At 38.8% G+C, this 24509-nt stretch overlaps 8 protein-coding genes and 1 non-coding gene across 17 annotated transcripts in view; 4 read left to right on the plus strand and 5 right to left on the minus strand.

Annotated features, from left to right (window-relative positions):
* The window catches only part of LOC104826650 (dCTP pyrophosphatase 1-like), a 1772-nt gene extending 1355 nt beyond the window's left edge, over positions 1–417 (minus strand). Inside the window, exon 1 of the mRNA XM_010559452.1 lies at positions 170–417. Coding sequence (XP_010557754.1) covers positions 170–295 — 126 coding nt within the window. The 5' untranslated portion in view covers positions 296–417. The remainder of the gene's footprint in view (positions 1–169) is intronic.
* Positions 418–4405: 3988 nt separating this feature from the next.
* Positions 4406–6727, minus strand: LOC104826651 (cytochrome b561 and DOMON domain-containing protein At4g12980-like). The gene is made up of 4 exons (XM_010559453.1): positions 6051–6727; positions 5370–5624; positions 4946–5063; positions 4406–4825 (listed from the first exon to the last, which is right to left on the minus strand). Exons 1-4 carry the CDS (start codon positions 6690–6692, stop codon positions 4671–4673), a joined length of 1170 nt encoding a protein of 389 aa, XP_010557755.1. The 5' UTR covers positions 6693–6727; the 3' UTR covers positions 4406–4670.
* A 1655-nt stretch (positions 6728–8382) lies between these two features.
* LOC104826653 lies at positions 8383–10121 on the plus strand. 4 transcript variants are annotated; one of them, XM_010559457.2, is made up of 5 exons: positions 8383–8497; positions 8585–8618; positions 8741–8834; positions 9549–9741; positions 9843–10121. In XM_010559457.2, the coding sequence occupies exons 3-5, from the start codon at positions 8781–8783 to the stop codon at positions 9971–9973; spliced, it is 378 nt and encodes a 125-aa protein (XP_010557759.1). In that variant the 5' UTR covers positions 8383–8497; positions 8585–8618; positions 8741–8780; the 3' UTR covers positions 9974–10121. The 4 variants fall into 4 exon arrangements, with proteins under 4 accessions (XP_010557759.1, XP_010557760.1, XP_010557761.1 ...); XM_010559458.2 differs by having other exon boundaries at positions 8607–8618; XM_010559459.2 differs by lacking the exon at positions 8585–8618 and having other exon boundaries at positions 8699–8834.
* A 91-nt stretch (positions 10122–10212) lies between these two features.
* On the minus strand, positions 10213–11317 carry LOC104826652 (agamous-like MADS-box protein AGL82). The gene has a single exon (XM_010559454.2). It carries the CDS (start codon positions 11072–11074, stop codon positions 10238–10240), a length of 837 nt encoding a protein of 278 aa, XP_010557756.1. The 5' UTR covers positions 11075–11317; the 3' UTR covers positions 10213–10237.
* Positions 11318–12053: 736 nt separating this feature from the next.
* Positions 12054–15040, plus strand: LOC104826656 (protein OBERON 2-like). Of its 3 annotated transcripts, none has more exons than XM_010559464.2 (3): positions 12054–12192; positions 12877–14054; positions 14150–15040. In XM_010559464.2, the coding sequence occupies exons 2-3, from the start codon at positions 12932–12934 to the stop codon at positions 14758–14760; spliced, it is 1734 nt and encodes a 577-aa protein (XP_010557766.1). In that variant the 5' UTR covers positions 12054–12192; positions 12877–12931; the 3' UTR covers positions 14761–15040. The 3 variants fall into 3 exon arrangements, with proteins under 3 accessions (XP_010557766.1, XP_010557764.1, XP_010557765.1); XM_010559462.2 differs by having other exon boundaries at positions 12880–14054; XM_010559463.2 differs by having other exon boundaries at positions 12923–14054.
* Positions 15041–15049: 9 nt separating this feature from the next.
* On the minus strand, positions 15050–16242 carry LOC104826655. Its single transcript, XM_010559461.2, has one exon. It carries the CDS (start codon positions 15939–15941, stop codon positions 15273–15275), a length of 669 nt encoding a protein of 222 aa, XP_010557763.1. The 5' UTR covers positions 15942–16242; the 3' UTR covers positions 15050–15272.
* A 2818-nt stretch (positions 16243–19060) lies between these two features.
* On the plus strand, positions 19061–21924 carry LOC104826657 (scarecrow-like transcription factor PAT1). Of its 4 annotated transcripts, none has more exons than XM_010559467.2 (5): positions 19062–19403; positions 19539–19707; positions 19804–19942; positions 20057–21231; positions 21325–21924. In XM_010559467.2, exons 4-5 carry the CDS (start codon positions 20153–20155, stop codon positions 21773–21775), a joined length of 1530 nt encoding a protein of 509 aa, XP_010557769.1. In that variant the 5' UTR covers positions 19062–19403; positions 19539–19707; positions 19804–19942; positions 20057–20152; the 3' UTR covers positions 21776–21924. The 4 variants fall into 4 exon arrangements, with proteins under 4 accessions (XP_010557771.1, XP_010557769.1, XP_010557770.1 ...); XM_010559468.2 differs by having other exon boundaries at positions 19670–19707; XM_010559466.2 differs by lacking the exon at positions 19539–19707.
* Positions 21925–22304: 380 nt separating this feature from the next.
* Positions 22305–24097, plus strand: LOC104826658 (exopolygalacturonase clone GBGA483-like). Its single transcript, XM_010559471.1, has 4 exons — positions 22305–22497; positions 22594–22908; positions 23025–23540; positions 23651–24097. The coding sequence occupies exons 1-4, from the start codon at positions 22357–22359 to the stop codon at positions 23897–23899; spliced, it is 1221 nt and encodes a 406-aa protein (XP_010557773.1). The 5' UTR covers positions 22305–22356; the 3' UTR covers positions 23900–24097.
* Positions 24098–24257: 160 nt separating this feature from the next.
* Positions 24258–24338, minus strand: TRNAL-CAG. The gene has a single exon. It is a non-coding gene; the product is annotated as a tRNA-Leu (tRNA).
* Between the last annotated feature and the right edge of the window lie 171 nt (positions 24339–24509).

A 24509-nucleotide genomic window follows, 5' to 3' on the forward strand; every position in this document is an offset into this window, starting at 1 on the left:
GGGAAAGAGCTTCCCCAAAAGAGCAAAGTACCAAAGGGTGAAACTTTGGAAAAACAAAATAAAAGGACAACCCAAAAGATGATCATGATTCTCCCTTTTTTTTCCCCTTTGGTTTTGTCAAAAACTCAAAGATCACAGATAAATCAGACGAAGAAAAGGGTTTATATACCATAGCCAAGAGGAGGTTCCTAGGGCTGTGAAACTTCTCCCAGTCTCTGTCCTTTGCAAAATCATCCATTTTTTTCATGAGAAGATCAAGAGAGACCACCACTTCTCCTTCTTCCCCTGTTTTCATCTTCTTCTTTTTTTTTTTCTCTAAGCCCAAAAACCCTAGCAAATAAACAATACCAGAAATGCTTAAATGTATGCGTACATATTTTCTATATGACAACAACGAGCCAGACACTCGGTTCCTTGTATGGGAGAAATTTGAGAGAGACGTAAATCTGTTTGGTTGGTTATCTTTTTTCGGGGCGTGACGCGTGACCGGAAACGGGTTATTCCCGGTGGAGACAGGAAACGCGTAAAGCCGAAAGGACTCCGATTACGACCGACACGTGGCGAACATCGACCGGTTTCATCTCGAATATCGGTCTCCGTGGGGTTTTCCTTGGATAGCCCTTGGGCCTTCGTTTTCCCCTCTTGGTGGGCCCATTCCCCATCGTTTTCGTTTCCTATATTCGATTTTCCATGTTTTTCTTGTGTTTTTTTTTTAATGTTTCTTTTTCCATTTATTTTCAAAATTATGTAATAATTATAAAATAGTATCGGTAACAGATAGTGACCAAAAATAGATGTGGACCACGTCATCAAACCATTGAAATGGATCAACTTGCAGAACGTAATATAAATACAAGTAGGGGTGTGGTGTGGAGAATTCTGTGTTTAAAAATTATATCTACTTATTTATTTTTATATGGATTTTTTTATTTTTTTTTGTTTTCGGAAGAATATATTACTTATATATATATACACACACACACGAAATCAAGCATCGTTTTCTATATCTTTTTGTGTTTTTAGACCGGCGGTCCATAAAACAACATGGGGTATTAATTGTAATATGACTATAGATACGATATTTATTTCATCTCTTTTTTTTTTCTGTGAAATGTTTACTCTTTTTTTTTTGCGGACCTTAGAGTTTGAGTTATTCGATATTGGATCCAAAACTTAATTTTACGTTTGAAACTATTTTTTTTCTTTTTCTTTTCAAAATTTCAAAGTGCAATCCAATCAATTCATTGGAAATTCAAAATATTTTTTTATTGTTCAATTTATTTTTCATAAAAAATATAACAAGGGCATTTCTCTAAAATTTTTTTAAAAAAATAATAATAAGAGAAATAAATAAATAAATAAATAAAATTATACAATTTGGATACTTTTGTGAAGGGAATCATCAACGAGCCCATGACTCGGGAGTATGTTGGGCTTTCTGAGTCAGGCCCTTTAGTCTTTAGGCTTCTCCATATTCAAAATTAGTAATAAGATAGGACACTTTTAATTTACATAATCAACCAAACATACATACATTTGATTTTTGTTTTTGTTAAACGTACATTTGATTTGTATATAATTTATATACAAATATTCCATTTGCTTATAATTTATATTGGATTCAATTTTTTTTAGTTATTGTCGATTGTGAAATCTAATAGTGAGAGACAAATTGTTATGAGATATTGTCAAACCAATGCACACACTTTTTTTTTTTTTGATAATTCAGAAGTTCACCGTACCTTTGGTCCGACTACATCTTCCAGAGGATCGGAGAAGTCCATGTGAATGTTCCTCCTCACGATTGGGTTTAAATCCAGGATGAAAATATGCTTTGAATGTTCTCTCACCACTAGGCCACCCAAATTTGGTTCAATGTACACACTTCGGATAGAAGACAATAATTATCAAACCGATACGTACTTCAGAAATCTTTTTAAATACATATAAAATATAAAAACGAACGCTGCAACAGAAGTATGAGAGAGTGAAAACGTCATTATGATGTTTAATACAAATATATTATTTAAAGATATATGATGTCAGCACGACATCATTATGACATGGCCCATCCGCATGACAGAAAGAATACGCTTCTACTACACTACACTCCACAATATATGGATTTTTTTTTTTGTAATAAAGAGTTTTTTTTATTGCTTTTATTTATTCTTTTCTATTTTAATATTCATTCTTGTTTGTTTCGAAACTTTTTCTTATTCGAGACCCACTCTCCTATATATATTCTAAAAATTATAATGAAAAAATGAAAATATCTTAATTAAATAATATAATATTCTTGAAATCGAAATTTTTTCATTCAGAACTGAATATAAATTTTTTTAGAACTAAAAACCTCAAATAATTAAACAGATATGAAACCAAAATCCCAAAGGACCGGCCGTTGTTCCCGTTCTTCTCGGCCTCGTAATTTATTCAAGCACGAGACAACTCTTCAAGGAAACAAGGCAACTCTTTGAATAATTGACTCTATGATACTGTAATAATACAAAATGATCTTAATTTATTTAATGGGCTATTATTATTATTATTATACTAAAAAGCCTACACAACACCCATGTACATATATATATGTATAATGATGGATATTTGCATTATATATAAAAAAAAAAGAGAGTAAATAACCGAAGAAAACATATATCCACTGTTCTTCTACTACTAAAAGTACTTGATGCAAATTTTTCATTTTGAAAAATATATTTTTTATTTTGTTTTGGTTCGGATTTAATGTTTATTGAAAATTTTCTTTTTTTCAAACAATTTTTTTATATCTTTACTGGATATTTTTTATTATTATTTTATATGTGTTTGATTCATATAACCATTCATTTTTGGGGTTTTACAAAATTATATAAAAGGCGAAGGGAGGAGTTGATGAGAGAATTGACCAGCCAGTCATAGCGTGTGGGGAACAAAGGAAAATCCCAATAATTAGGACAAATTGAGAAAGGACGTGTCTTTAAAAATAAAAATTTAACTAAATGATGCCATGCAAAGACATCTGCATGTATATGGACAAGACATCCCAACCCCTATTCCCTATAAAAAGGGGATTTAGATTGTCACTTAGATAAAACCAAAATATAATATGTGTGTGTGTGTGTGTGTTTCAAAGGGTTAACTTTATATTTTTATATATAAATTAATTCGTTGATTGTTACATTTAGTTTGTAAAATCCCAAATTGTTCATTTATTTGCAAGATTAATTAATTAGTTAGTTTTTTTTGTTCTCCGTGAATTTTCTCATTTTATAGAATATATGAATACAATTTAAATAAAACTCGACCAAATAAAACGAAAACTTATTTAGATAATGAAAATTGAATTTAAGATGAGATGAATATAACATAAAATTGAAAAAAAAAATTAATCTAAAAGTAATAGGAAAGAAATAAAAGAAAGACAACACAGCATTGTCTAGAGGAATCTAAACATATATTATATATATATATATATATATATATATATATATATTATTACAAATAGAAAAATGTCAATCAATTGGGGTTTGGTTATTGGTCGCTACATAGATTTCAACTAACAAAGAAGATTTAACGTTTTTGTATTTGATGCGTCCAATCAACTTTCAACACTTTGGACGCGAGAATGTTAGTTGACATGTTTCCTCGCGTACGTTCCAAATATACGTATTAATGTTGCAAAGTATCGCTACATTTACTCTAAATTAATTAAATTTAAAATATTTCCACTTAACAAAAGGATAGAGGAAAAAATTATCTTAAGGTTTCCTTGAAATCAGAATATGTAACTTAAAAAGATTGTCCGAAAGCTGAGAATATAGATATAATATACTTTATTGCATATATCGTGTAGAAAAATACAGAATTACATTTTTAAACCCCATTATTTCTTTACTAAAATCAAAATAAACTCTCAGCTTTGGAGGAAAGAATGATGTTTTAAATCTTAATCTATGAATATTAATTATAAATTTTTATAATATGTTTTTATTTTTTATTTTTACTTTTCGCTAAAAATAGAAAAAAAAATCTTTAATTCTAAGTTATTTTTTACTGAATTTGAAAACTTTGTCTAGAGGCGATAAAAGACCCAAACAATCTTTTGGATTAAAAAAAAAGATGGTTGGTACTACGAGGAAAATAATAAAATAAAAATTTATCTTTCTAAAAAGATCCCCAACAAAATAATAATGATTACTGTTTTGTGCGATAATTATGCCCTTATCACATGGGGGGATATGTCCAAAGGATTAGTTACAGATTGGAAATTATTATTGTGTATTTTGATATAACATTTACATAGCCCGCCTTAATGAAGTTTAGTACTTTGGATTTTTATATTTCGAATAAAGTTATTAATTATTCATTTTATTTTGTGAATTCAATTACGTATACCCGAAAATGAATGGACAAACATACAAAAGCTGCAAAGGAAAAGAGCAATGATACATGTGTTTCTAATCTATAGACTATACATACAGAGCTGCCTGCAGTGGCAATAATACAAATCCAATACAAAAAAAAACACAACAACATCGGATTCAGATCATATCTATGGACTGTCTGAATCTGAAACATCCAAAAGATCCGGAAAAGACATCGTTTCCATCACAGATAACGAATCTTTTAAGGGGTTAAGTTACAAGATCTTGACATCTCTTCAAAGCTCAAGCTGCAAGAGGCTTTGTGGATTTGCCTGATCTTCTCTTCAGAACAACAATCCATGTGACTGCTTCCAGGATCAATGCCAATCCTCCCAAGCTACCGATCACGACGATATAAGCCGTCTTGTAAGCGTGTTGCGGGTTCAAGATACTCAGACCTATCGAGATATCGGAGCAAAGTTTCTTTAAATGGAGTAAGAAAGCAAGAGAACTATAACAAATCTTAACCAAATGAAAACGAAATGGTATAATATGGTCACATATCGTTGTAGTAAAACCTTTGAAGACGTTGAAGATTCCGAGGGTGAGGATCGAGTATCCGACGCCGTGGTGGTAGACGTTCCAGTAGAATCTGAACTTGTGGTCCCTCTTCGGCCTCAATAGCAAAGCAAACATCTGACACAAAGACAAAGAGACAAAGGGGCTTTGGGTGGTCAGAAGAGAACAATTCCATACCAAGAACACGACAAAACCCTGATTTTTCATGGCCCAGATCGTGCCATTCTGAGACACATAACTCAGTTTGAGATTAATATCTCATGACGTGCAACCGACGGAACTCAAGAATCTAACCCTCATAAGCTTAGATCTTCAACTGAGAACATGGAAGTTCAAGGCAAAAACAAGTTGAAACGAAACCTTAACATCTACTTGAAACAGTTTCTTCTGTGACAAGAAATCCATCTATGTATGTATACATACCTGAATTGTAGCGAGGGAGAAGAGGGCAATGCCGATGTTGCGGTGTGTGGTGAACTGAATTCCCTTGGATTCGCTACCGAGCTTGAGACCGGTGCCCCAACCCGCAACACCGATGGCATAAGCCGAGAACTGACACAGAACATGGAGGTAAAACCACGCAGGATCCGCAGATTCGAACGTTCTAATGTACCTTGCAATTATGGCCCCGATTGGAAACAGAATTCCCCAGCTCACTGCGTTCAAAATCCCATGAATCTGCGAATTCACCAAAGATAGAAATCAATCATCAGCTTAAGCACCAAACCCAGATGGAGAATCGTCTTCTTTGGGCGGAAATACTAAAAAAAAAATGAGCACTTTTGAAGAATTTGAGAACAGGGTCGTCCGAAATTTCAGGAAAAATTGGAACTTTGTATGTTTTTTCCCGGATTTCAGTCTGGAATCTTGGACATTTAATGTTTGTGGTCAAAGGAGGTATCAACGACAAAACCCAGAGAGAAATCGTCGTCTCTCCAGAAAAAACCCGCCTGAAAATTCAGAATTTGGAAGAAATAGGAAACATATGGTAATCTGAAGTTCCACGAAAAATCCGAACTTTGAAGTATTTTCCAGATTTCAGAGTCTGAAATGTATAGAATTTTAATGCGAGTAGTCAAAAAGAGGCAAAATTTAGAGACTTACGTTTTTCCTCTTAACCCTAGAATCACCCTCGCCTCCACCGCCGGCGACGGCGCCGCTGTTTGCTCCGGACAGATCCAAAGTCCCCTTCGCGTTGAGGTTCGGCCCGTCGAAACCGTGCTTCACGATAAACCCAGTCGGAGTCAATCCCGGACCCACCTGCCAAACCTGGTTCACCTTCCTCTTCGCCGCCAAATCCGCCGGAATCTTCACCTTCGCGAAGATCCTCAACGCTTCGCCGCCTTCCTCCGCCTTGGTGTCCCAAACGTCAAACGCCAATTTCCCAGGAACGAGCGTCTGGTACGAGCTGATGTTCAGGGTCGTCACGGCGGCTACGCCGGATTTGGGGTCCTTGAACGCGACAAGGGCTTGAGAACCGGCCATTCCCTCCGCTGAGGGATTGATGGCCCATGCGATCCATCCGCCAGGCTTCGACGGCGGAGCAGAGAACACGACGGCGAGGGTTGAGTTTCCGGCGTCGTAGAAGAAGTGGAGATAGGCTTTGAGGTAAGGGAGGTCGAGGCAGTGAGGATACACGGCGTTACCGGAGAATGTCTGTGACGTGCAGGTGAGCGAGACAGACGGTGAGATTAGCAACGCCCACAGGCAAAAGAAGGAGAGAGAGATTCCGACGGGAGACGCCATTGATAGTGGATGTTGAAGTAACCGTAAAGTGTCTATTTGGCGGAATAAATAAGCTCTGAAGTGGTAAGAATTATTATCCTCTCGTTGCGCGCCTACGGAATTCCCGTGGACCAACCAATTGAAAATATCTATTTTTGGGGCAGTTTTAACTTTTAACTTGGACACAAAAAAAAAGGGGAAATGACACAGTGTTTAGAAACGTTTTATATATCTTTGCATATATATAAGCGCATCTCATTTAACAAAAATTGATAGAGAAACACATAAAATAATAATGGTCGTTAATACTAATACGTACTCCCTCCATTTCAATATAAATATCATTTTAGATTTTTGTTGTTTTTTAATAAAAAAATGTAATTTTATCTTTAATTAAAAATATCAAACTTCAATAGAGTATTAATGTGGATATAATTTAATAAAAATATATATATTTTTAATTTTTTTTTTTTAAAAAACTGTAAAAAACATTAACATCACATTTATATTGAAATGGACGGAGTATTTTTTATATCGATTTACCGATAAATAAACTATTGGATTGAATTTGGAAAAAAAAAAGAATTTCATGATAATACTAAATAAACAAAGGATTATCCGTTCGAGATCTACAAAACCCGAATTGAAAAACGATCGGATAATCGTCGCGATCACAATCGATCTCATCCCACCTAAATGTCCGATTTTTGGATGGCTGAAATAGATTAGGCCCAATACAAATCCAATGAGCATTTTTGGGCTTGGCTCAATAAATTTGGGCTTATTTCAAGGCTTTTTAACATAAAATATAGATATACTCGAAACCCATCTAACTTTTTTCTTCCTTTCTTCTCCACGCGCATTTAGGGTTTGTGGGTCGGATTATTTTTCCCGGAAATTCTGAAAGTTTCTGAGAAAATTCGCCAGTGTTACTGGAAAGTTTTGAGTGTTGAACGAGTTTGTTTTGACGGTATGTCAGAATTCGAGTTTTTTCTCCCGGGATTGCGATTATTTCTTGTTTTGATCAATTCAAATGGATATATATATATATATATAAGTCCGTCACATAATATATATACATATATATATATATATATAAGTCGGAGGAAATATCCGGGTACTCCGAAATTTATAAACCCGAGACACATATGTGGTCCATGATTATAATCATATATTGTATACCCATGTGTGTGTGTGGAGGAATGGACGGCGATGATCACGTGCCGTGAGCTTAGATTTGCATGGCTTTGAAGTTGAAACATTAATTAGTTTCCGCAACTACCTAATTTAATTTACTTTCTGATTAAACAATTCCTAATCAATAATTTATATAAATTAATTTAACACAATTAAAATGTTTTTCCTTTACTCCTTACTTAGAACTATTCAAAGCAACTTGAGTTTAAAATTGGATATTGGTTTTCAGTAAATCCTCTGCCACTAAAAAAGTTCAATTAAAAAAAAAGGTAAAAACATGACGTCGAATGATGTAACGCGTATTTTCATTCAATTATGTAATTAGATGGTAATTCCATCTATTTTTTTAATTTTATACAAATGTTTAGTAATTCTGACAAAGAGAGAAGGGAGGAGTGGGGTCCACTTGTCGTACGGAGAACCGGTGGCGCGTGTCGATTAGAGCAGAGCGCGTGGAGCAGTCGGAGTCGGAGAGAGCCAAAAGAGAAGCGTACATTCAATTCTGGACCCATTTTGTCCCCTCAATGCGACTCACCCTCGCATGACCATCTCTCTCTTCCTCTGTCTCCTCTCTCGAATGTGATCTTGGAGACTTCCTTCGAACCCTAAGATTTCACCCGTTTCACACGGTAAGTTCGCTGAATCCCTTTTTCTCTCTCTATATCTTTCTGTTTGCTTCCCGATAAGAATGGAAAAAACTTTTCCGGAATTCGAAGCTTAAATTCGGAGATCCTACAGCTCTCGTGTCGGGTAAGCCTTATGCTTCTTTGTCAGATTGAGCGGAGAGAGGGGGATCGTGGGGTTCCCCCTTTGTTCTGATCGGTTAATAGGATTTGTGTGTGTGGGGCTATGGCTTCTGGGTGTGATTGCAGGTGAATTTCTCATTCTCGGACTTTGTTCGCAAGAGAGGATATGAACAAAGAACACCCGCCTGAGCCGCTTGATTTCTTCATCTGGACAGTTGAGGTAATCCCGTATGATTATTGAATTCGACCATTAGGGTTTGAGGGAGTGGGGTTTTTGTTGTGTGAATTTACCTACTTCGGTGTTAGCGTAGTCTAGCGAGATCCGATTCAGCCGATTTGATTCAAAATTTGGTTGATTTGATCCCCGGTTGGATACGTATGCGTCGATTTCAAGTTTACTGATTGGGAGCTTGATTCACTGTTTTGGTATTTCGGTAGATCTTGAAGGGAAAAGGGACACTAAGACACTTCAATCGTGTATTCTTAACTGTAATGTATACATCATGCAACTGATTGAGGGAATTCTGAATGGAAAATCCCACAAGGTGATGGCTTTTTCTGGGTTTTACGGACTCGTTTGGCTGTTGCACCTGGTTCAGTGTTGGACTTTGCTTATTGTTTGAGGTGCCGTGTGGGGTCTATTGTTGTTTGATTTAGACTTGAAATAGTTTCACTCAGGTTATCAGTGTTTTCTGCAGTGATCGATTTCCATATAAATGAAAGGGAACTTATGAATATCTACTAGATACAGATAGATTTTAGTCGATTCTGGAAGAGTTTGATTACTCTTACAGCGAAGTTGGTCGTTGTCTGATGATGGGTTTTTGTTTGATCAAATGCCACTAAAGAGGACACACTTCGCATAATTACTCGTGATTCGTATGTACTTGTGGTCCAAAATGTCTTGCAATCGGTAAATTCCATTCTTTGTCAGGATGTTGGGTTGTGGCTAGAGGAGATAAACTTGGGAAGCTACCGTCAGATATTCAAAGAAAATGGTGTTAATGGGGAATATCTAGAGAGCATGTCTATGTTTACCACGGAACAGATCCTTCGCTTCATAAGGAGGTGTCACATGAAGTGGGGAGACTTCATTACCCTCTGCAAAGAGCTCAGACGGATAAAAGGTTCTTTTGCTTTACTCACATTTCTCCTACAAATGGATTTCTAGTTTATCTCAGTTTGCTGTACGGTTATGGCTGAGCAAAAAAAAATCGGATCTTGACAGTGGCTTGCTTGAAAGGTGAGCAGAATGTTCGGCGGCCATGGTGGGCGCCTTCTTGCCTCTCAGCAGTATTTGATAAGGCAGCCAAGCGCAACCGACAGTCTCGTGTTGTATCTCTCAAGCTGGAACCATAACAGGAACTCCGCTTTATGTACGTATTGCGTTTTTTTCTTCTCTTTTTTTTATGGGGTTTTCAGGGAAGAAACAAACCCACAAGGAAAGCTTTTCAGGCTCATCTTAAGTTTTGCAAGAAAAAAAAAAGAAAACGTGGTTTTATAGTTCCTCTGGCTTGTGCAATACTTTGTCATGATATGTAACCAAAGTCCAATATAATATTGATGATATTTCAAAAACCAAAGAAACAAAACAAAAGCCTAGAAAGCTTCCTAGATTAACCTTCAAACCAGATTCTTACTAGAATCGTCCTCCCATTTGTTTGCTTGTGTTGAGCTCTGCACGGGCGGCGGATCAAACACCCAATTGCTCGGGAGCTGATCCGATCCGTTGAACACAATGTTCTCCTGTGTCCAGTGTGGTGGACCGCCATAAAACCCGGGAAAAAGGCCATAACTTTCTTGCCTGCTTAACATCATTAGGGTTTTGATTGACTCCATGGTCGCTGGATCATGGGAATAGGAAACTGGTAAGCCGAGATGAGGCCATGGAAGAAACTGTTGTTGCTCAATGTGGTTGTAACTATAACCACACAAAGCTTGTTGGTTTGCCTCGGCCAGTGCCCTTTTCTGCCTTTTCGTCTCTTCCAAGAAGCCGACAAGGCCCTGTGCCTTGCGAATCTTGTCCTCAATTCTTCCCAGAATCCCGAACAGCTCCTCGTTCGAACACCCTCCGAGCTTCTCATCCCAAACACGGTATTTTGGTCGAATCTTGTTGCTATCCGTGTTGTTGTTCTTGCCTCTTTCCGGCAAGAAGTCATGTACTTGGAAAATTTTCCGGCAGCTGCTGGAAGCGGTGTCTCTGTATTTTCCAATGATGTCGTGGACCTTGTTCCCGTCCGTCGGCCAGGTCTCAGGTTCGGCCACCGTCTCTTCCTCCTCCTCGGCCGCAGCCTTGACGGCGGTCCTGCTGGGGCCGTAGATGATGAGACACACATCTACGCCACAAAGGGTTGAGAATTCTCTGGCTTTCTTCAAGAGACAAGCCTTCCTCTTCCTGTAAGTCATCACTCTCGTCTTTTCCTTCGCTATTCTCTCCATTCTCATCATCTTACGACCCATCCCCCTTATAACTATGGAGCTTCTCTTTCTCGTGTTTGTATGTGCATATATATGTGTGTGTATATATAGCGTGTATAATTGTAGTATACATATGGATACAAGGGTTTCCAAATATTCTCTAATTATTTTCTTCCTTGATAAATGGAAGTAATACACAAGAGATAGGTTATGAATATGGCAACTTTCTGTTTCTACATTCACGACATTCCAAACTGAGATTCGAAATCGGATATATTTTGTTATAGATGGGATGCATCTTTATTAATTAGTTTGGTCTGACAAGTTCTTAATGAAATTTGATTATTGTTTTTATATAATTAAAAAAAAGAATAAATGATTTTATTGAAATTATTAATCAATACAAAAAAAATCAATACCCTAAATCAAGCAATTAATAACGGTATGGGAAGATTTTGGTTACACAAAGATCTCTCCTTTTTGAATTTTGTTTACTCATCTTTCCCCTTCTAATGTTGCGGATGTTCTCCAAGTTGTTTTAGTCTCTTTGCCGAATAAAAATAATATATCTAAAAGTTCCCCCATAATCTGTCTTTTTCAAAATCAACCCCCTCTCTTCCCAAATCTCCAATCACAACCCTACGGAAAACGTAAGACGACATATAAAGCAGAAGAGACAACAAAGACTAAGCGTCGCTTTCGATTTTTAACGTAATTTCAGAACGTTCCTTCGTCAATCTCACTGGTGTGGGTAAAATTTTCAAATTTTAAAAGTAAGGGACTTGCTGGTGATAAGGGATTAAGTTTGGGGGCCTCGTTTTAACGCAATAATTGACAAATCAGCAGCGGTGACTTGCAAGTTGGGGTAAGAGGGAAAAAACAAAGAAGTCAAAGTCAACGTAAACTCGGAGGTGACCGGCTAATCAGGTCACATCGCATTTTCAAACCGGCAGCTGTATTATCCGTTAGACGCTTTTCCTGGCCAAAGACATTTTTCAAAAAAAAAAAACTAGTCTTGTTTTTTATTTGTCTAATTTGAAAGAAAAATGGAATTTGCAGTTGTCGTTCGCTTTCCCTTTTGTTCATTCCTCACTCGTCATTGATATCGATCTTCTTCTGCTTCAGCTGCCTCTCGAGGCACGCCCCTCGACGCCTCTTTGGTGAGCTTTTCGTTTTTCCGGTGCTTGGATCCTTCGGTTTCTTCCATCTCTCTCTTCTGTTCGGTTTGTGAGAAAATGAAGGATTTTTTTTTTTTTGGCTGATGTTGAGTGTCCAGACTTGTTCGGAAATCGCTGGTAGAGGAGTGGATTACTGTGATGATTGAGTTGAATTTCTGGATTTTAGGGTTGATTTAGATTTTTTTTTTTGTATTTATGCTAAGCTACTGCTGAGATTCTCCATTTGAAGTTTATGTTTGACTTTTCTTGCTTGTTCTCAGCAAACGATTTCTCAGGAAACTTTGCCTCGTGTCTGAATGCTTTCACTGTGTAGCATCTCTTTGGTTTTGCAGCTGCTTAAGCTGGATTCAATTTTGAGGGATTGAGTCCAGTCCATGCGATGCAATTTTATCTCTCGATGGGATTTGTAGTGACTACATCAGGTGTTTAGGGTTTTTCTGGGTTGTGAGTTACATATGACGCTTTGGACTTCAGTTTGTTTTGCGATGTTCGTGTTTGTCAAACGATGTTTCTGATGAATTCCGATGCCAAGTGAGAGACTTCTGACTATATTTCAACTCCGAATGTTTGATAGATCTATGATAATCGAATTGAAGTCTTGGATTCCTCATGGGAGTGCGTCTGCTTTCAAATTCTGTTGTGTTTGAAAGGTTCTTTTCTTGTCAGCAGCTTGCGGCAAGTCTGCAATTGATGTACTTTCCATTGGCTGCAGCATTGATTGATGGGCACATCGTCTGGGTCTAATCATCCTCACCAGATGTTACCTCCACGTCAGCAACTCCGAACTGGAGGGCTGCAAGCAGCGCTCTCACTTGTATCTTCGGATCCCCGCTTGTCACACGAAGGCCATGAGCCACGATCTAATTCTGATGTTGTGCGCGAGTCCCCGGCCGAGAGTGCCAGCTCTCAGGAAACTTGGCCAACTGCAGGTGCTTTAATGGTGAAGAAGACAGCTAACGAAAAGACAGAGCCTGATTCTCATGAACAACCCGTGAGTCGTCATATTTCCAGTGCAGATAAGGTTTCAATTAGGGACATAGCTAGGGAGAGAGTTGACATAATCTCTGAGAAAATGCATCGACTACCTGACAAGTTTCTTGAGGAGTTAAAGAATGGTCTTAAAGCTATCCTCGAGGGGAATGGAGGGCTGCAGATAGATGAATTTATGTTTCTGCAGAAGTTTGTCCAGAGCAGATCTGATCTGACTCCTAAGACGCTTATTAGGGCCCATCGGGTGCAGCTTGAAATCCTCGTTGCAATAAATACTGGAATCCAGGCTTTCTTGCACCCAAATATCAGCCTGCCCCAAACATCTCTTATTGACATCTTTGTATACAAGAGATGCAGGAACATAGCATGCCAAAATCAGCTCCCAGCAGATGATTGCACCTGTGAGATATGTACCAACAGGAAAGGTTTCTGTAACCTTTGCATGTGTGTGATCTGTAACAAGTTTGATTTTGCTGTCAACACCTGCCGTTGGATTGGCTGCGACTTGTGTTCCCACTGGACTCATACGGATTGCGCTATCCGAGATGGACAAATTTCCATGGGATTTTCTGCTAAAACTACATCAGGGCCTGGTGAGATGCTGTTTAAGTGTCGAGCATGTGATCGTACGTCTGAGCTTCTGGGTTGGGTCAAAGATGTATTTCAGCACTGTTCTCCAAACTGGGACCGGGAATCTCTGATGAAGGAACTTGATTTTGTGAGTAGGATTTTCCGTGGATGCGAAGATCCAAGAGAAAGGAAATTATTCTGGAAATGTGAGGAACTCATTGACAAGATAAAGGGTGGAATGGCGGAAGCAACAGCCACCAAATTGATATTGATGTTTTTCCAAGGTAAAAAAGACTGCTGCTTATAGTGGTTTATACAAGTTATTTCAGTGTTATGTAATCAGTTGGTGTAACTCATTTTGCATGCCTTGTCATTGTAGAAATTGAATTGGACACTCCGAAGAGCATTGAAAATGAAGGGGGTGAACGAGTGATTGCGCCTCAAGATGCTTGTAATCGAATTGCGGAAGTTGTACAGGAGACACTGAGGAAGATGGAAATGGTGGCGGAGGAAAACGTGCGACTGTTCAAGAAGGCGCGTTCGACTCTGGAGACTTGCGACAGAGAGCTTGAAGAGAAGGCTAAGGAAGTGGCGGAATTGAAAGTAGAGAAACAGAAGAAAAAACTGCAGATAGAAGAGCTTGAGAGGATAGTGAGACTAAAGCAAGCAGAGGCAGACATGTTCCAGCTTAAAGCTAACGAGGCAAAGCGCGAAGCCGAGAGGCTGCAGAGGATCGTTCTAGCAAAGATGGATAAATCCGAGGAAGAATACGTCAGTAACTATCTCAAACTTAGGTTGAGCGAGGCTGAGGCAGAGAAGCAATATCTCTTCGAGAAGATTAAACTGCAGGAAAGTTCTCGGGCATCTCACACCAGCGGTGAGGCTGACCCGTCACAGGTATTGATGTACTCCAAAATCCGTGATCTTCTTCAAGGGTACAATCTCTCTCCGAAGGTAGATCCTCAATCAAACCAGCGCCACCTTTTCTGATCAAATCCGTGAAGCTCCACCACAGTATGTTGTGCATTTTCAAGAAGTTCTCCCTCTCTCAATATATAGCTATGTAGGATCCTGCCTTACTTTAATGTCGGATATCTGGCAAATCCTGTATCTACTATGTCCTGTGTTTTTCATTCTATTAAGTTAATCGATGTAGCGTCTTAGTTATGCATGTATCACTAAGATCTGTTGGCTTCTTTGCAACTTTACGTGCTTTGCTTGTCACCCACAAACTGCAGATTCCGTTCTAATGCAACTGTTTCATTGTCCACTTGTGGTGTTTTTGATGTAGAGAGATCTCATTCCGGCATTCTTGTGCAAGTGAAAGAAGTTTGTAACAATAGAGAGCTCGAAACTTATTTGATTTTTTTCGTGCCCGTTTTATTCTTTAATTACCTTTCTAGTTTCTACATTCTGTGAGCTACATAACTGTTAGTAAGCTTTTATTTCTGGATGAAATGGAGGATCGGGGTACCGTCTGAAACTTTCTGGGAGGAAGAAGCTCAGTGCAGCGGGGCAGTTCTTCGCTGATGATGAAGGGGTAAGAACGGGATTCCTCCTCCTTTTTTCTTGTTCTCAGTTGCTCTAGAATGCTTTGCATGCAAATGGGATAACATGGCGTGAAAGGAACTCCCTGCAGATTGCTTACCTTCTTTGTTCTCTTTGGCAGTTAATATAACCGTGGAGCAAGACTCGTCAGTAAATTTAATGACGTTGCTGATTCCATGGCAGGATATCCGGGAATCCTGGCAGATATTGGGAGATATGATCCTGGCATCGTTAACGTAAAGCCCTAGTGTCCCTCTGGCCTTGGTTATGGTTAGAACCTGGTCCTGAGAGTTAGAAGGAACCATAGTTCGGTTGGGGAAACGAAGCATGTGGTTGATCATCAGCCATGCTGGAATGCTGTGGCTGAGGACAAAGGTCTGGAGATTGCCCAGATTGATGTCTGCTTGGGACAGATCGCTGTCGCTGGGCATCAAGAAGGTAACCTCGGTGCTCTTGAGGAAATCGGTGTTGTTGAGGAGCTGAAGAAGGATGACAAACCCGTGGTAGGATTGCCTTCTCATATCTGACATTGCTGCCATGAGATTGCTCTGGTTGTTCTGTCTCGTGGGTTCGGGTTCTGCGGAGGCGAGGATCGCGAGGAGAAAGAAAATCCACGGAGCCATTTCGGAAGCATGGAAAGGGTTCGAGATTGAAAACTTGCGAGGTGAAATTTATAGTCTTACAACGTCCGGAAAGGAAGGTCAGGTCAGGTCATGCCTTTGAGGACTTGACGCGGTGAAAGTGGTAACTCCACGCACGCATGAAAAAAATGGTTCGGTTAATACATTCGTTTAGCATTTTGTGTTTTTGATTAGTTGACGAGTGGCTGATGCGTGACTTTCTGGAAGAATTGATTAGGAAAATAAGTAAGAAATCCAAGTGAACTTAGCAAACCCTACGAATCTCAACTAACATACGGATACTTTGAGAATTGTATAATACATATATATATTGTGTGTATGTGTGTATGTATAGAATATTTTAATACCAACATTTTGTAGAACTAACAAATTATATCGCTTTGATCAATTAGAAGTAATAATAAAGAAGTCAAAACTAAGTAGTTTATGAATATTATAATTTTGGGTTAAAAATCTTGAAATTTGTCCTATAATTTTTTTTTTACAAGAAAAGATACAGACCCCGAGTTAGGTAGCACTTTAGAGAAGGGAGGGCCCACGTTAGACCGAAGGAGAGACATGTGGGCCATAAGATCAATCCAAAAATCGTTGAACTGAGACGATTTCTTTTCCATTCTCCAAAGTTCAAAACTTGCAAATTAAATAAAATTGTTCTTGTAATCATAATAATAATAGTACTGAAAAGTGATATAATACCAATATGCATAAGAAGACGTGGTCGGCGATGAATCAATAAACAGCACGCGCACCAAATATTTAAATAAATCAAATCTTACAATATCTTGAAAAGGGTTATTGAAGAGATATGAGATTTGTTATTTGTGATAATAAAAGACGAAGGTGGATATTTTAGACTCATTATAAAATTTAGTTAATTTTCACATATTTTTTTCATTTTATTTATTATGATTCATAAATAGTATGTACTAAATCTATCATTTATAAATAAAATAGATCGAATATATATATTGATAACTTGAAATTGTATATAAATTCTATGGTTACTGGTTAACGATTATCTATATATAATACTTGAAAACGCTTACTTTTTGTTTTAATAACATATGAACAAATGAATATTAATTTCTGAACCTTAAGTATCATTCCACACTAAATCCAAATGATATGAGGACCATATATGATATATCAACTTGGTATCATAATTTATTTTGTTACTCATTTACTCTATACAATTATTTTTTGTTACAATTAATTAACATAAAAGTAAATCCCTGGTTTTAAAATGTTTATTTATGGTTAATAATTCCGCTGTAAAATTGAGATCCCATTATGGCATTTGGTTAGTCTTGGGACCATCCATGTATGACCACAAAGAAACCAAAAAGTTAGCATGTTCCTCATTGGGTTTTGAAATTTGGGAACACCTTATTTACAATTTCACTTTGACGATAATTCAAAAACTTATATATTTACATGAAAAAATAAAATTTGATATAATTATATGAAGCTTTGATAAAGTTTTATGTGATGTTTCTAAAATAAAATACTTCAACATAAATTTGTAAATCTTTGAACCACTTTAGATATTATTCCAGTGAATTTTCAAACCCAAGACTTATAATATGGATAATTTAATTGTCTAATGTCTATGTGTCGGGTTGACTTATATATCATGAATTCAATTTTCAAACCGAGCAAGCATGCATAACTCTTGAACTGTGTGCGGGCATGTCTTGCACTTGCCTCCATTAAAGGAAATAAAAAAATATTTATAATATTTTATATACAGTTTTTTTAAATTTGATATTGGTTTTACTATAAAAACAGTTTTGAGGTTTGAGAAGATTATATATAAATAATTAGAACATGCATCCCGTTGATATCATTAACTTATATATATTATTGCTTTAAAACTTATATATATATATATATATATATGTATTCCATTGGGTCAAATATTATAAAAAAACTTATATATATAATATTGCTTTAAAACTGTAGGCAAATGTATACCAGATTCTTTGGCTGATTTTGGACAGAAATCTAACTTTCTGTTAATCTTTGTTTTAGACAGTTATTTTGACATGAAATGACTCATTTCTATTATCCTATGTAGTGTTTATGATAATTGGTAATTAGTGAGAGATTAGGCAATGATTAGATAAGTCCTTGCATGTGGGGGATTAACCCAATGTAAACCTAGGAAATATACAATATTGTTTTATTTTATTTATTTGTTATTGCACGCTTTAATCATCACAATTTCCCACTCCCATCATTTTACTTTACATTATACCCTTGATTTAAAAATCTATACGTTAATTTTGTTCACCATTTTAACATAATATTATATATTATATTAAATCAAATATCTAACGATAAATGGTTGAAGCGAAATAATTTATACCTTCGGAATTAGTTTTTAAAAAAACTAGTGAATATATGTATAATATAGGGATTATAACCATCTGTATTGATGAAAAATATTACACAGAAGAGTCAAGGAGAGCCATTCATCCCAATCTTAGAGGCCACGTCATCTTAATCTTCAAGTAACATTAAAGTATACGTTTATATATATATCTATATTGCATGTATATCTCTTTTGGTTTACAAAACGACAAAAAGAACATACACATGAATACATTTTTGTGAGAGCGATGGATGAGACTGGGAATGCTGTAGGGCCACGAACACGAAGATAGATTAATCACTTTATTTTCTTAAAACTTTATTATAATTTTTTATTTTAAATATAAGAAGGAAATATAAATATGAAAGAAAAGAATATTATTCAAATAATATAAACAAATAAAAGAAAAAGAACTGACCTCAACTCCGTTCATTTCGCATCTTAACATTTCCCCCTAAGGGACGATTAAATCCTCAAGTGTTACATTTAATTACAGAACTGCCACTACAAACACGCGTGAAAACTGACCAAAGTAACCTCGTTTCGCATTGTCAAAGACTCGAGATCAAGAATCTGGGCGAGGGTTAAATTTACGATTATACCCTTAGTTTTTCTTGTCTTTCTTGACTTTGGTTTTTCCTCCCCAATGGCCCCCTCGTCTTATGAAGTCAATCTTCTTCTCTTTCAATTCAATTTGATTCAAAGTGGCAGTACGAACTAAGCGTCGATATGATGATAATATCATTTTGTATACATATTCATGATCCATGCGTAACTCATGTCATGATTGATGTTCGCTGTTCACGACGTGTAGTTCGAGTTTTGAATCGTAGGTTTTGAAATGCATAGGGAGAAATGGTTTGGTCGTGGTCTTTCTGTGGAAGAGACATGACCACAGTGGTTATATCGTAAATTACACGGGCCCGAGTTTCTCTCTCTGATTATAAAAAGAAACTCCGTTTCCCTTTTGTCTTTCGGGCAACTCCACATGGGTGTCTCTCTCTCTCTCTCTCGGAATCTGATTCTTATGGAGCTTCAATACGGTTTAATCTTTTGTCGCGAAAATTCAGGTGGGTGTGTATCAAGTTTGGATTTTTTATGCCAACAAAAAAGATCTCTGCAGCTTAATCTTCAAGTCCTCTGTTCTGTTTCTTCCCAGTTTGTTCGTCCTAAACACGGGTTCTTTGTTGTAAATGAATTTTTAGCTTGCTTGAATATGATCGAGAATTAGTTCATTCCCATACCCGTATCGGGTTTTTGGTTAAACTTTCATGCAAAATCTCGGTTGCTGAACACCCATGAGATGCATTCTCAGACGCAAATCTGGATTTTGCAGAAACCGAACCGAAGCAAAGTGAATCGTTTTCCTTCTCGGTTGGGTTCTTGATCTTAGCTTATTGTTGGGTATTTCTGGTCCCGCGTTAAGTAAAACTGTCTGAATTTTGCTTCTACTCTGTTTTGTTTTTCCAGGGAAAATGGTGGCACGACCCAAGAACGCTAACTTTCTAGGGTTCTTGTAGTTTGTATCTGAATATAATTCAAGACATGTTTCCCTTCCTTTGAATTCCTCGGAATTGCAGCACATTCTGGATCTGCATCTGGTTTTGATGTGGGTTTGGGACTCTGTGTTGGATCGTTTAGATTTAATTTTCATTTCCGTGATCAGATTCTTCTAAATCACCGGCTGATACCAATCTTACCAAGTTGTCCGTTTGTTCTGCAGATTTTTTCCTTGTCGGTATCTTGCAAGTAGGGTTGGTTCAGTGATTCTGTAACACTGTTGCTGCTTGAATTTGGACAAGATTAACCTAGTTCAGTGATGGTTCTGCAATCTCAGATACCGGATATATCAGATATGTCGACGTTCCAACCGTTAGATAACCAGTTTAACTACAATTCTTCTGCAAAGCTTAGGTACTTACCCGTTCAGAACCCTCGTAAACGGTATTGCACGCTCGAGTCATCGGCATGTAACTTAGCCGGGACCGATTCTCCACAGAACAACTCTCCAGATGATGATGATGACGATGATGATGGTAAAAGCTCTTCATTGAGCGGTTCTTGTGTGACTAATGATGTCAATGACTTGAGGCACAAGCTAAAGGAGCTCGAGACTGCGATGCTAGGGCCGGACCCTGACTTCATTGATTGCCTTGATTCCACCGATTCCACGCCTTGCCAAGAGATCTACAGTTGGAGATCGACGTATCAGGCTATCGCAAGACGGGATCTAAGAACAGTCCTTGTGTTTTGCGCGAAAGCAGTGTCAGATAATGACCTTTTGATGGCTCAGTGGCTGATTGATGAGCTGCGCCAGATGGTTTCTGTTTCTGGTGAGCCTATCCAACGGTTAGGAGCTTACTTGCTAGAAGGGCTGGTGGCTCGTTTATCCTCATCGGGTAGTTCCATATACAAGTCGCTTAACTGTTGCCCCGAACCAGCGAGCACCGATCTTCTCTCATATATGCACATTCTCTATGAAGTTTGCCCGTATTTCAAGTTTGGGTATATGTCGGCAAATGGAGCCATTGCTGAAGCCATGAAAGAGGAAAACCGAGTTCATATAGTTGATTTCCAGATCGGACAAGGCAGCCAGTGGGTCACTCTAATTCAGGCTTTTGCAGCTAGGCCCGGTGGCCCTCCTCGGATACGTATAACGGGTATTGATGATGTCATGTCAGCATACGCTCGGGGAGGTGGCCTGAGCATCGTAGGGAACAAGTTTGCCAAACTGGCAGATCAGTTCAAGGTCCCGTTCGAGTTCAATGCGGTGCCTGTCTCAGGATCCGAGGTTAAACCTGAAAACCTCGGTATCCGACCAGGTGAAGCTCTTGCTGTCAATTTCGCCTTCGTGCTTCACCACATGCCTGACGAGAGCGTGAGCACTGAGAATCACAGGTAAAGGTCTAAACTTTCAGACCCACAAATCAAGAACCGACCCAAAACCAGATCAAGAACTGATGTCACTGTCACTGTATGATAAAATCGCAGGGACAGGTTACTGAGAATGGTGAAAAGCCTCTCCCCGAAGGTAGTGACCCTTGTAGAGCAAGAATCGAACACGAATACTGCGGCTTTCCTCCCGAGATTCTTCGAGACGATGAACTATTACACTGCAATGTTCGAGTCCATAGACGTGTCGCTGCCACGGGGCCACAAGCAGAGGATCAACGTCGAGCAGCACTGCCTGGCGAGGGACGTGGTGAACATAGTGGCATGCGAAGGAACAGAGCGTGTGGAGAGGCACGAGCTCCTGGGGAAATGGAAGTCGCGCTTCGAAATGGCGGGTTTCGCTCCTTACCCTTTGAGCTCATTGGTGAATTCCACCATTGAGGGCCTTCTCAAGAACTACTCCGACAAGTATCGGCTTGAGGAGAGGGAGGGAGCGTTGTTTCTAGGCTGGGGAAACCGCGACCTGGTCGCGTCCTGCGCCTGGAAATGAGACAAAGCTCTTCGTTCGGACCATACTTGGGCTGTTGTTGTAACCCTCTTTGGGTTTCTTCCCTTTTTCCCAGTTGTGATAAAAAAAAAAAAGTGTTTCATATGTTCATATGTGTACGGAACTGATCGAAATAGAAGTTTTTGGATTTACCTTGTGTTTCATATATATATATATATAGGTATGTAATAAATGTTCTCCAAGAAGCAAAAGGGCCGCCAACTCCAACAAGTTTGGAACTCGGCAACATGAATAAAGATAAATAGATACCACTTAATATATCATAGTTTATACATTAATTACTAATACTCTCCATGGATCATCCCCTTAAATAGGAAAAAAAAAACATTAATTTCTAAAAACAGGAAACGCACACCATGTCAAAGAGTTCTCCACATCCCTCGTTCTATTTTTTCACATGGGAACCTAACCTAATAATAGCATTCCGAAAAATGAAAAGAGTGTGTGGTCGTTCACCTTCTCCTCGCTCCTCTATAAAACGGCCCCCCTGAACTCATCAATCCGCAGAAAGAGAGGAAAACACAAAACGAAAGGAAGAAGAAAAAGAAAAGAAGGTAATAAAAATGGTGGGGTTGCGGAGAACAAGACTGGTGGTGCTGATAGCAGTGGCACTGGTGGTTAACGCCGTCACAGCTGCCGACGCCGCCGTGGTTAACGTTAGAGCCTTAGGAGCCAAGGGCGATGGCAGAACCGACGACACAGCGGTACTAACCTATGCTATATAGTATACACACACACATATATATGTATATGTTCTGAACGAGCTAGTTGTGTGGGATGGATCATATACATATACATAGGCGTTTGCGGCTGCATGGAAGCAAGCGTGCGGAGCCACGGGGAAGAGCACTATAACGGTGGGAAAGGGAGAGTATCTGGTGACGAGAATTGATTTCAACGGACCGTGCAAAGGCCCTGTCACAGTGGAGCTGCTGGGGAATCTGAAGGCGCCGGCCGAGGTCACCAAGACCGAAGCTCATGGCGGATGGGTCAACTTTGGAAACCTCGTCGACTTCACTCTCAACGGTCACGGCTCTATCCTCGACGGCCAAGGCGCTCTCGCTTGGAAGAAAAACGACTGCGCCAAGACCGGCAAATGCAACAACCTCCCCATTGTATGTATATATATATATATATATATGTTCTCTCTCTCTTTATATATATATACACACACATACGCATATACACGAGTCCAGGGTGAGTGATTTTGCATATATACGATCTGTAACAGAACGTGAGGTTCACGGGCTTGACGAACTCGAGGATAAGGAGCATAACATCGTCGAACAGCAAGTTGTTCCACATGAACATCCTCAACTGCAAGAACATCACTCTGGAGGACATCGGCATAGACGCTCCTCCCGAAAGCCTAAACACCGACGGAATCCACATCGGACGCTCCAACGGAGTGAACCTGCTCGGGGCTCACGTCAGGACAGGTGACGACTGTGTCTCCATCGGAGACGGAAGCGAGAACCTCGTCATCGAGAACGTGAGATGCGGCCCTGGACACGGAATCGCCATAGGAAGCCTGGGGAGGTATCCGAACGAGCAGCCGGTGAGAGGGGTCCATGTGAGGCACTGCACCATCAGCAACACCATGAACGGTGTCAGGATCAAGACATGGCCTGCCTCCCCCGCCGGTATTGCCTCCAACTTGCATTTCGAGGACATCGTCATGGAAAACGTCGGAACCCCCATCCTCGTCGACCAGGAGTACTGCCCTTACAACCACTGCAAGCGCGGGGTGTGTATAATTCATAAACCGACACACATATCTTTTCTTGATATATAAGGATAGATCGATGAAAGTAACAACATATATACATATCATGATGGGTTTTCTGCTGTGTGCAGTCGCCGTCGATGGTGAAGATTTCGGACGTGAGCTTCAAGAACATAAGAGGGACATCGTCGACGAAGACAGCGGTGAAATTGGTGTGCAGCAAAGGAGTGCCGTGCAGTAAGGTGGAGCTCTCCGACATAAATCTGACTTACAACGGCAAAGACGGACCTGCTGTCTCCGAATGCGCCAACGTCAAGCCCATTCTCTCCGGCAAGATCATCCCCGCCGCCTGCACCGCTCCTCACAAACCCCTTGCTTAAACCCCAAGCAACCTTGCCTGTGGAATGGGTGATCTATCTAAAGTTTTGGCCTCTCTATATATTGAATGAGAAGATGCTAATAATATAGAGGAGAAAATTCTTTTATTTATTTAATATAAAGTTAAATGTTCATTCATTCTCATCTTATGAGTTGCGAATACAAGATTGATATACTAATGCATTTTGCGATTCTGTGGAGACAAGGCTATATATATGTTTTGTAGGATACAGCAACAACAGAGGTTAAAAAAAAAATACTCATATTGGCCCAAACAACAAATTATTAAAATAAAATAAAAAAATAATAAGTTTCAAATTTCAGTGTCTATAATTTAAAATTTTTTAAAAAACTACTAAATGTCAAGAATGGGATTCGAACCCATGCCCTTTCGGACCAGTACCTGAAACTGGCGCCTTAGACCAACTCGGCCATCTTGACTGTTGAATCCTTGCGTAATAATTATATTATGTTTTAAAAAAGGATAAAACTTTTCCTGAAACCAAAAAAATGCATAATGTAAAATAGTTAGTGTAGGATGAAAGTGTATACAAGCAGTAAAAGCTGGATCGAGGCCACGTGATCAAACTCAGGAGAGATCGGTCCCTGCAA

The sequence above is a fragment of the Tarenaya hassleriana genome, unplaced genomic scaffold (genome assembly GCF_000463585.1).
Source record: "Tarenaya hassleriana unplaced genomic scaffold, ASM46358v1 Cleome5, whole genome shotgun sequence".
Classification (NCBI taxonomy): Eukaryota; Viridiplantae; Streptophyta; class Magnoliopsida; order Brassicales; family Cleomaceae; genus Tarenaya; species Tarenaya hassleriana.

What these genes read in the sequence shown, in the direction of transcription:
- LOC104826651 (XM_010559453.1), bottom strand. Translation starts at nt 6,692, where the DNA reads ATGGCGTCTCCCGTCGGAATCTCTCTCTCCTTCTTTTGCCTGTGGGCG. An exon ending in CTAGGGTTAAGAGGAAAAAC is followed by an intron (nt 5,625 to 6,050) that starts GTAAGTCTCTAA and finishes GTGAATTCGCAG; the next exon opens with ATTCATGGGATTTTGAACGC. An exon ending in TCTCCCTCGCTACAATTCAG is followed by an intron (nt 5,064 to 5,369) that starts GTATGTATACAT and finishes TCTTTGTGTCAG; the next exon opens with ATGTTTGCTTTGCTATTGAG.
- LOC104826653 (XM_010559457.2), top strand. Translation starts at nt 8,781, where the DNA reads ATGAACAAAGAACACCCGCCTGAGCCGCTTGATTTCTTCATCTGGACA. An exon ending in TCTTCATCTGGACAGTTGAG is followed by an intron (nt 8,835 to 9,548) that starts GTAATCCCGTAT and finishes ATTCTTTGTCAG; the next exon opens with GATGTTGGGTTGTGGCTAGA. An exon ending in AGAGCTCAGACGGATAAAAG is followed by an intron (nt 9,742 to 9,842) that starts GTTCTTTTGCTT and finishes GGATCTTGACAG; the next exon opens with TGGCTTGCTTGAAAGGTGAG.
- LOC104826652 (XM_010559454.2), bottom strand. Translation starts at nt 11,074, where the DNA reads ATGGGTCGTAAGATGATGAGAATGGAGAGAATAGCGAAGGAAAAGACG.
- LOC104826656 (XM_010559464.2), top strand. Translation starts at nt 12,932, where the DNA reads ATGGGCACATCGTCTGGGTCTAATCATCCTCACCAGATGTTACCTCCA. An exon ending in GATATTGATGTTTTTCCAAG is followed by an intron (nt 14,055 to 14,149) that starts GTAAAAAAGACT and finishes TTGTCATTGTAG; the next exon opens with AAATTGAATTGGACACTCCG.
- LOC104826655 (XM_010559461.2), bottom strand. Translation starts at nt 15,941, where the DNA reads ATGGCTCCGTGGATTTTCTTTCTCCTCGCGATCCTCGCCTCCGCAGAA.
- LOC104826657 (XM_010559469.2), top strand. Translation starts at nt 20,153, where the DNA reads ATGGTTCTGCAATCTCAGATACCGGATATATCAGATATGTCGACGTTC. An exon ending in GTGAGCACTGAGAATCACAG is followed by an intron (nt 21,232 to 21,324) that starts GTAAAGGTCTAA and finishes ATAAAATCGCAG; the next exon opens with GGACAGGTTACTGAGAATGG.
- LOC104826658 (XM_010559471.1), top strand. Translation starts at nt 22,357, where the DNA reads ATGGTGGGGTTGCGGAGAACAAGACTGGTGGTGCTGATAGCAGTGGCA. An exon ending in GCAGAACCGACGACACAGCG is followed by an intron (nt 22,498 to 22,593) that starts GTACTAACCTAT and finishes ACATATACATAG; the next exon opens with GCGTTTGCGGCTGCATGGAA. An exon ending in ACAACCACTGCAAGCGCGGG is followed by an intron (nt 23,541 to 23,650) that starts GTGTGTATAATT and finishes TGCTGTGTGCAG; the next exon opens with TCGCCGTCGATGGTGAAGAT.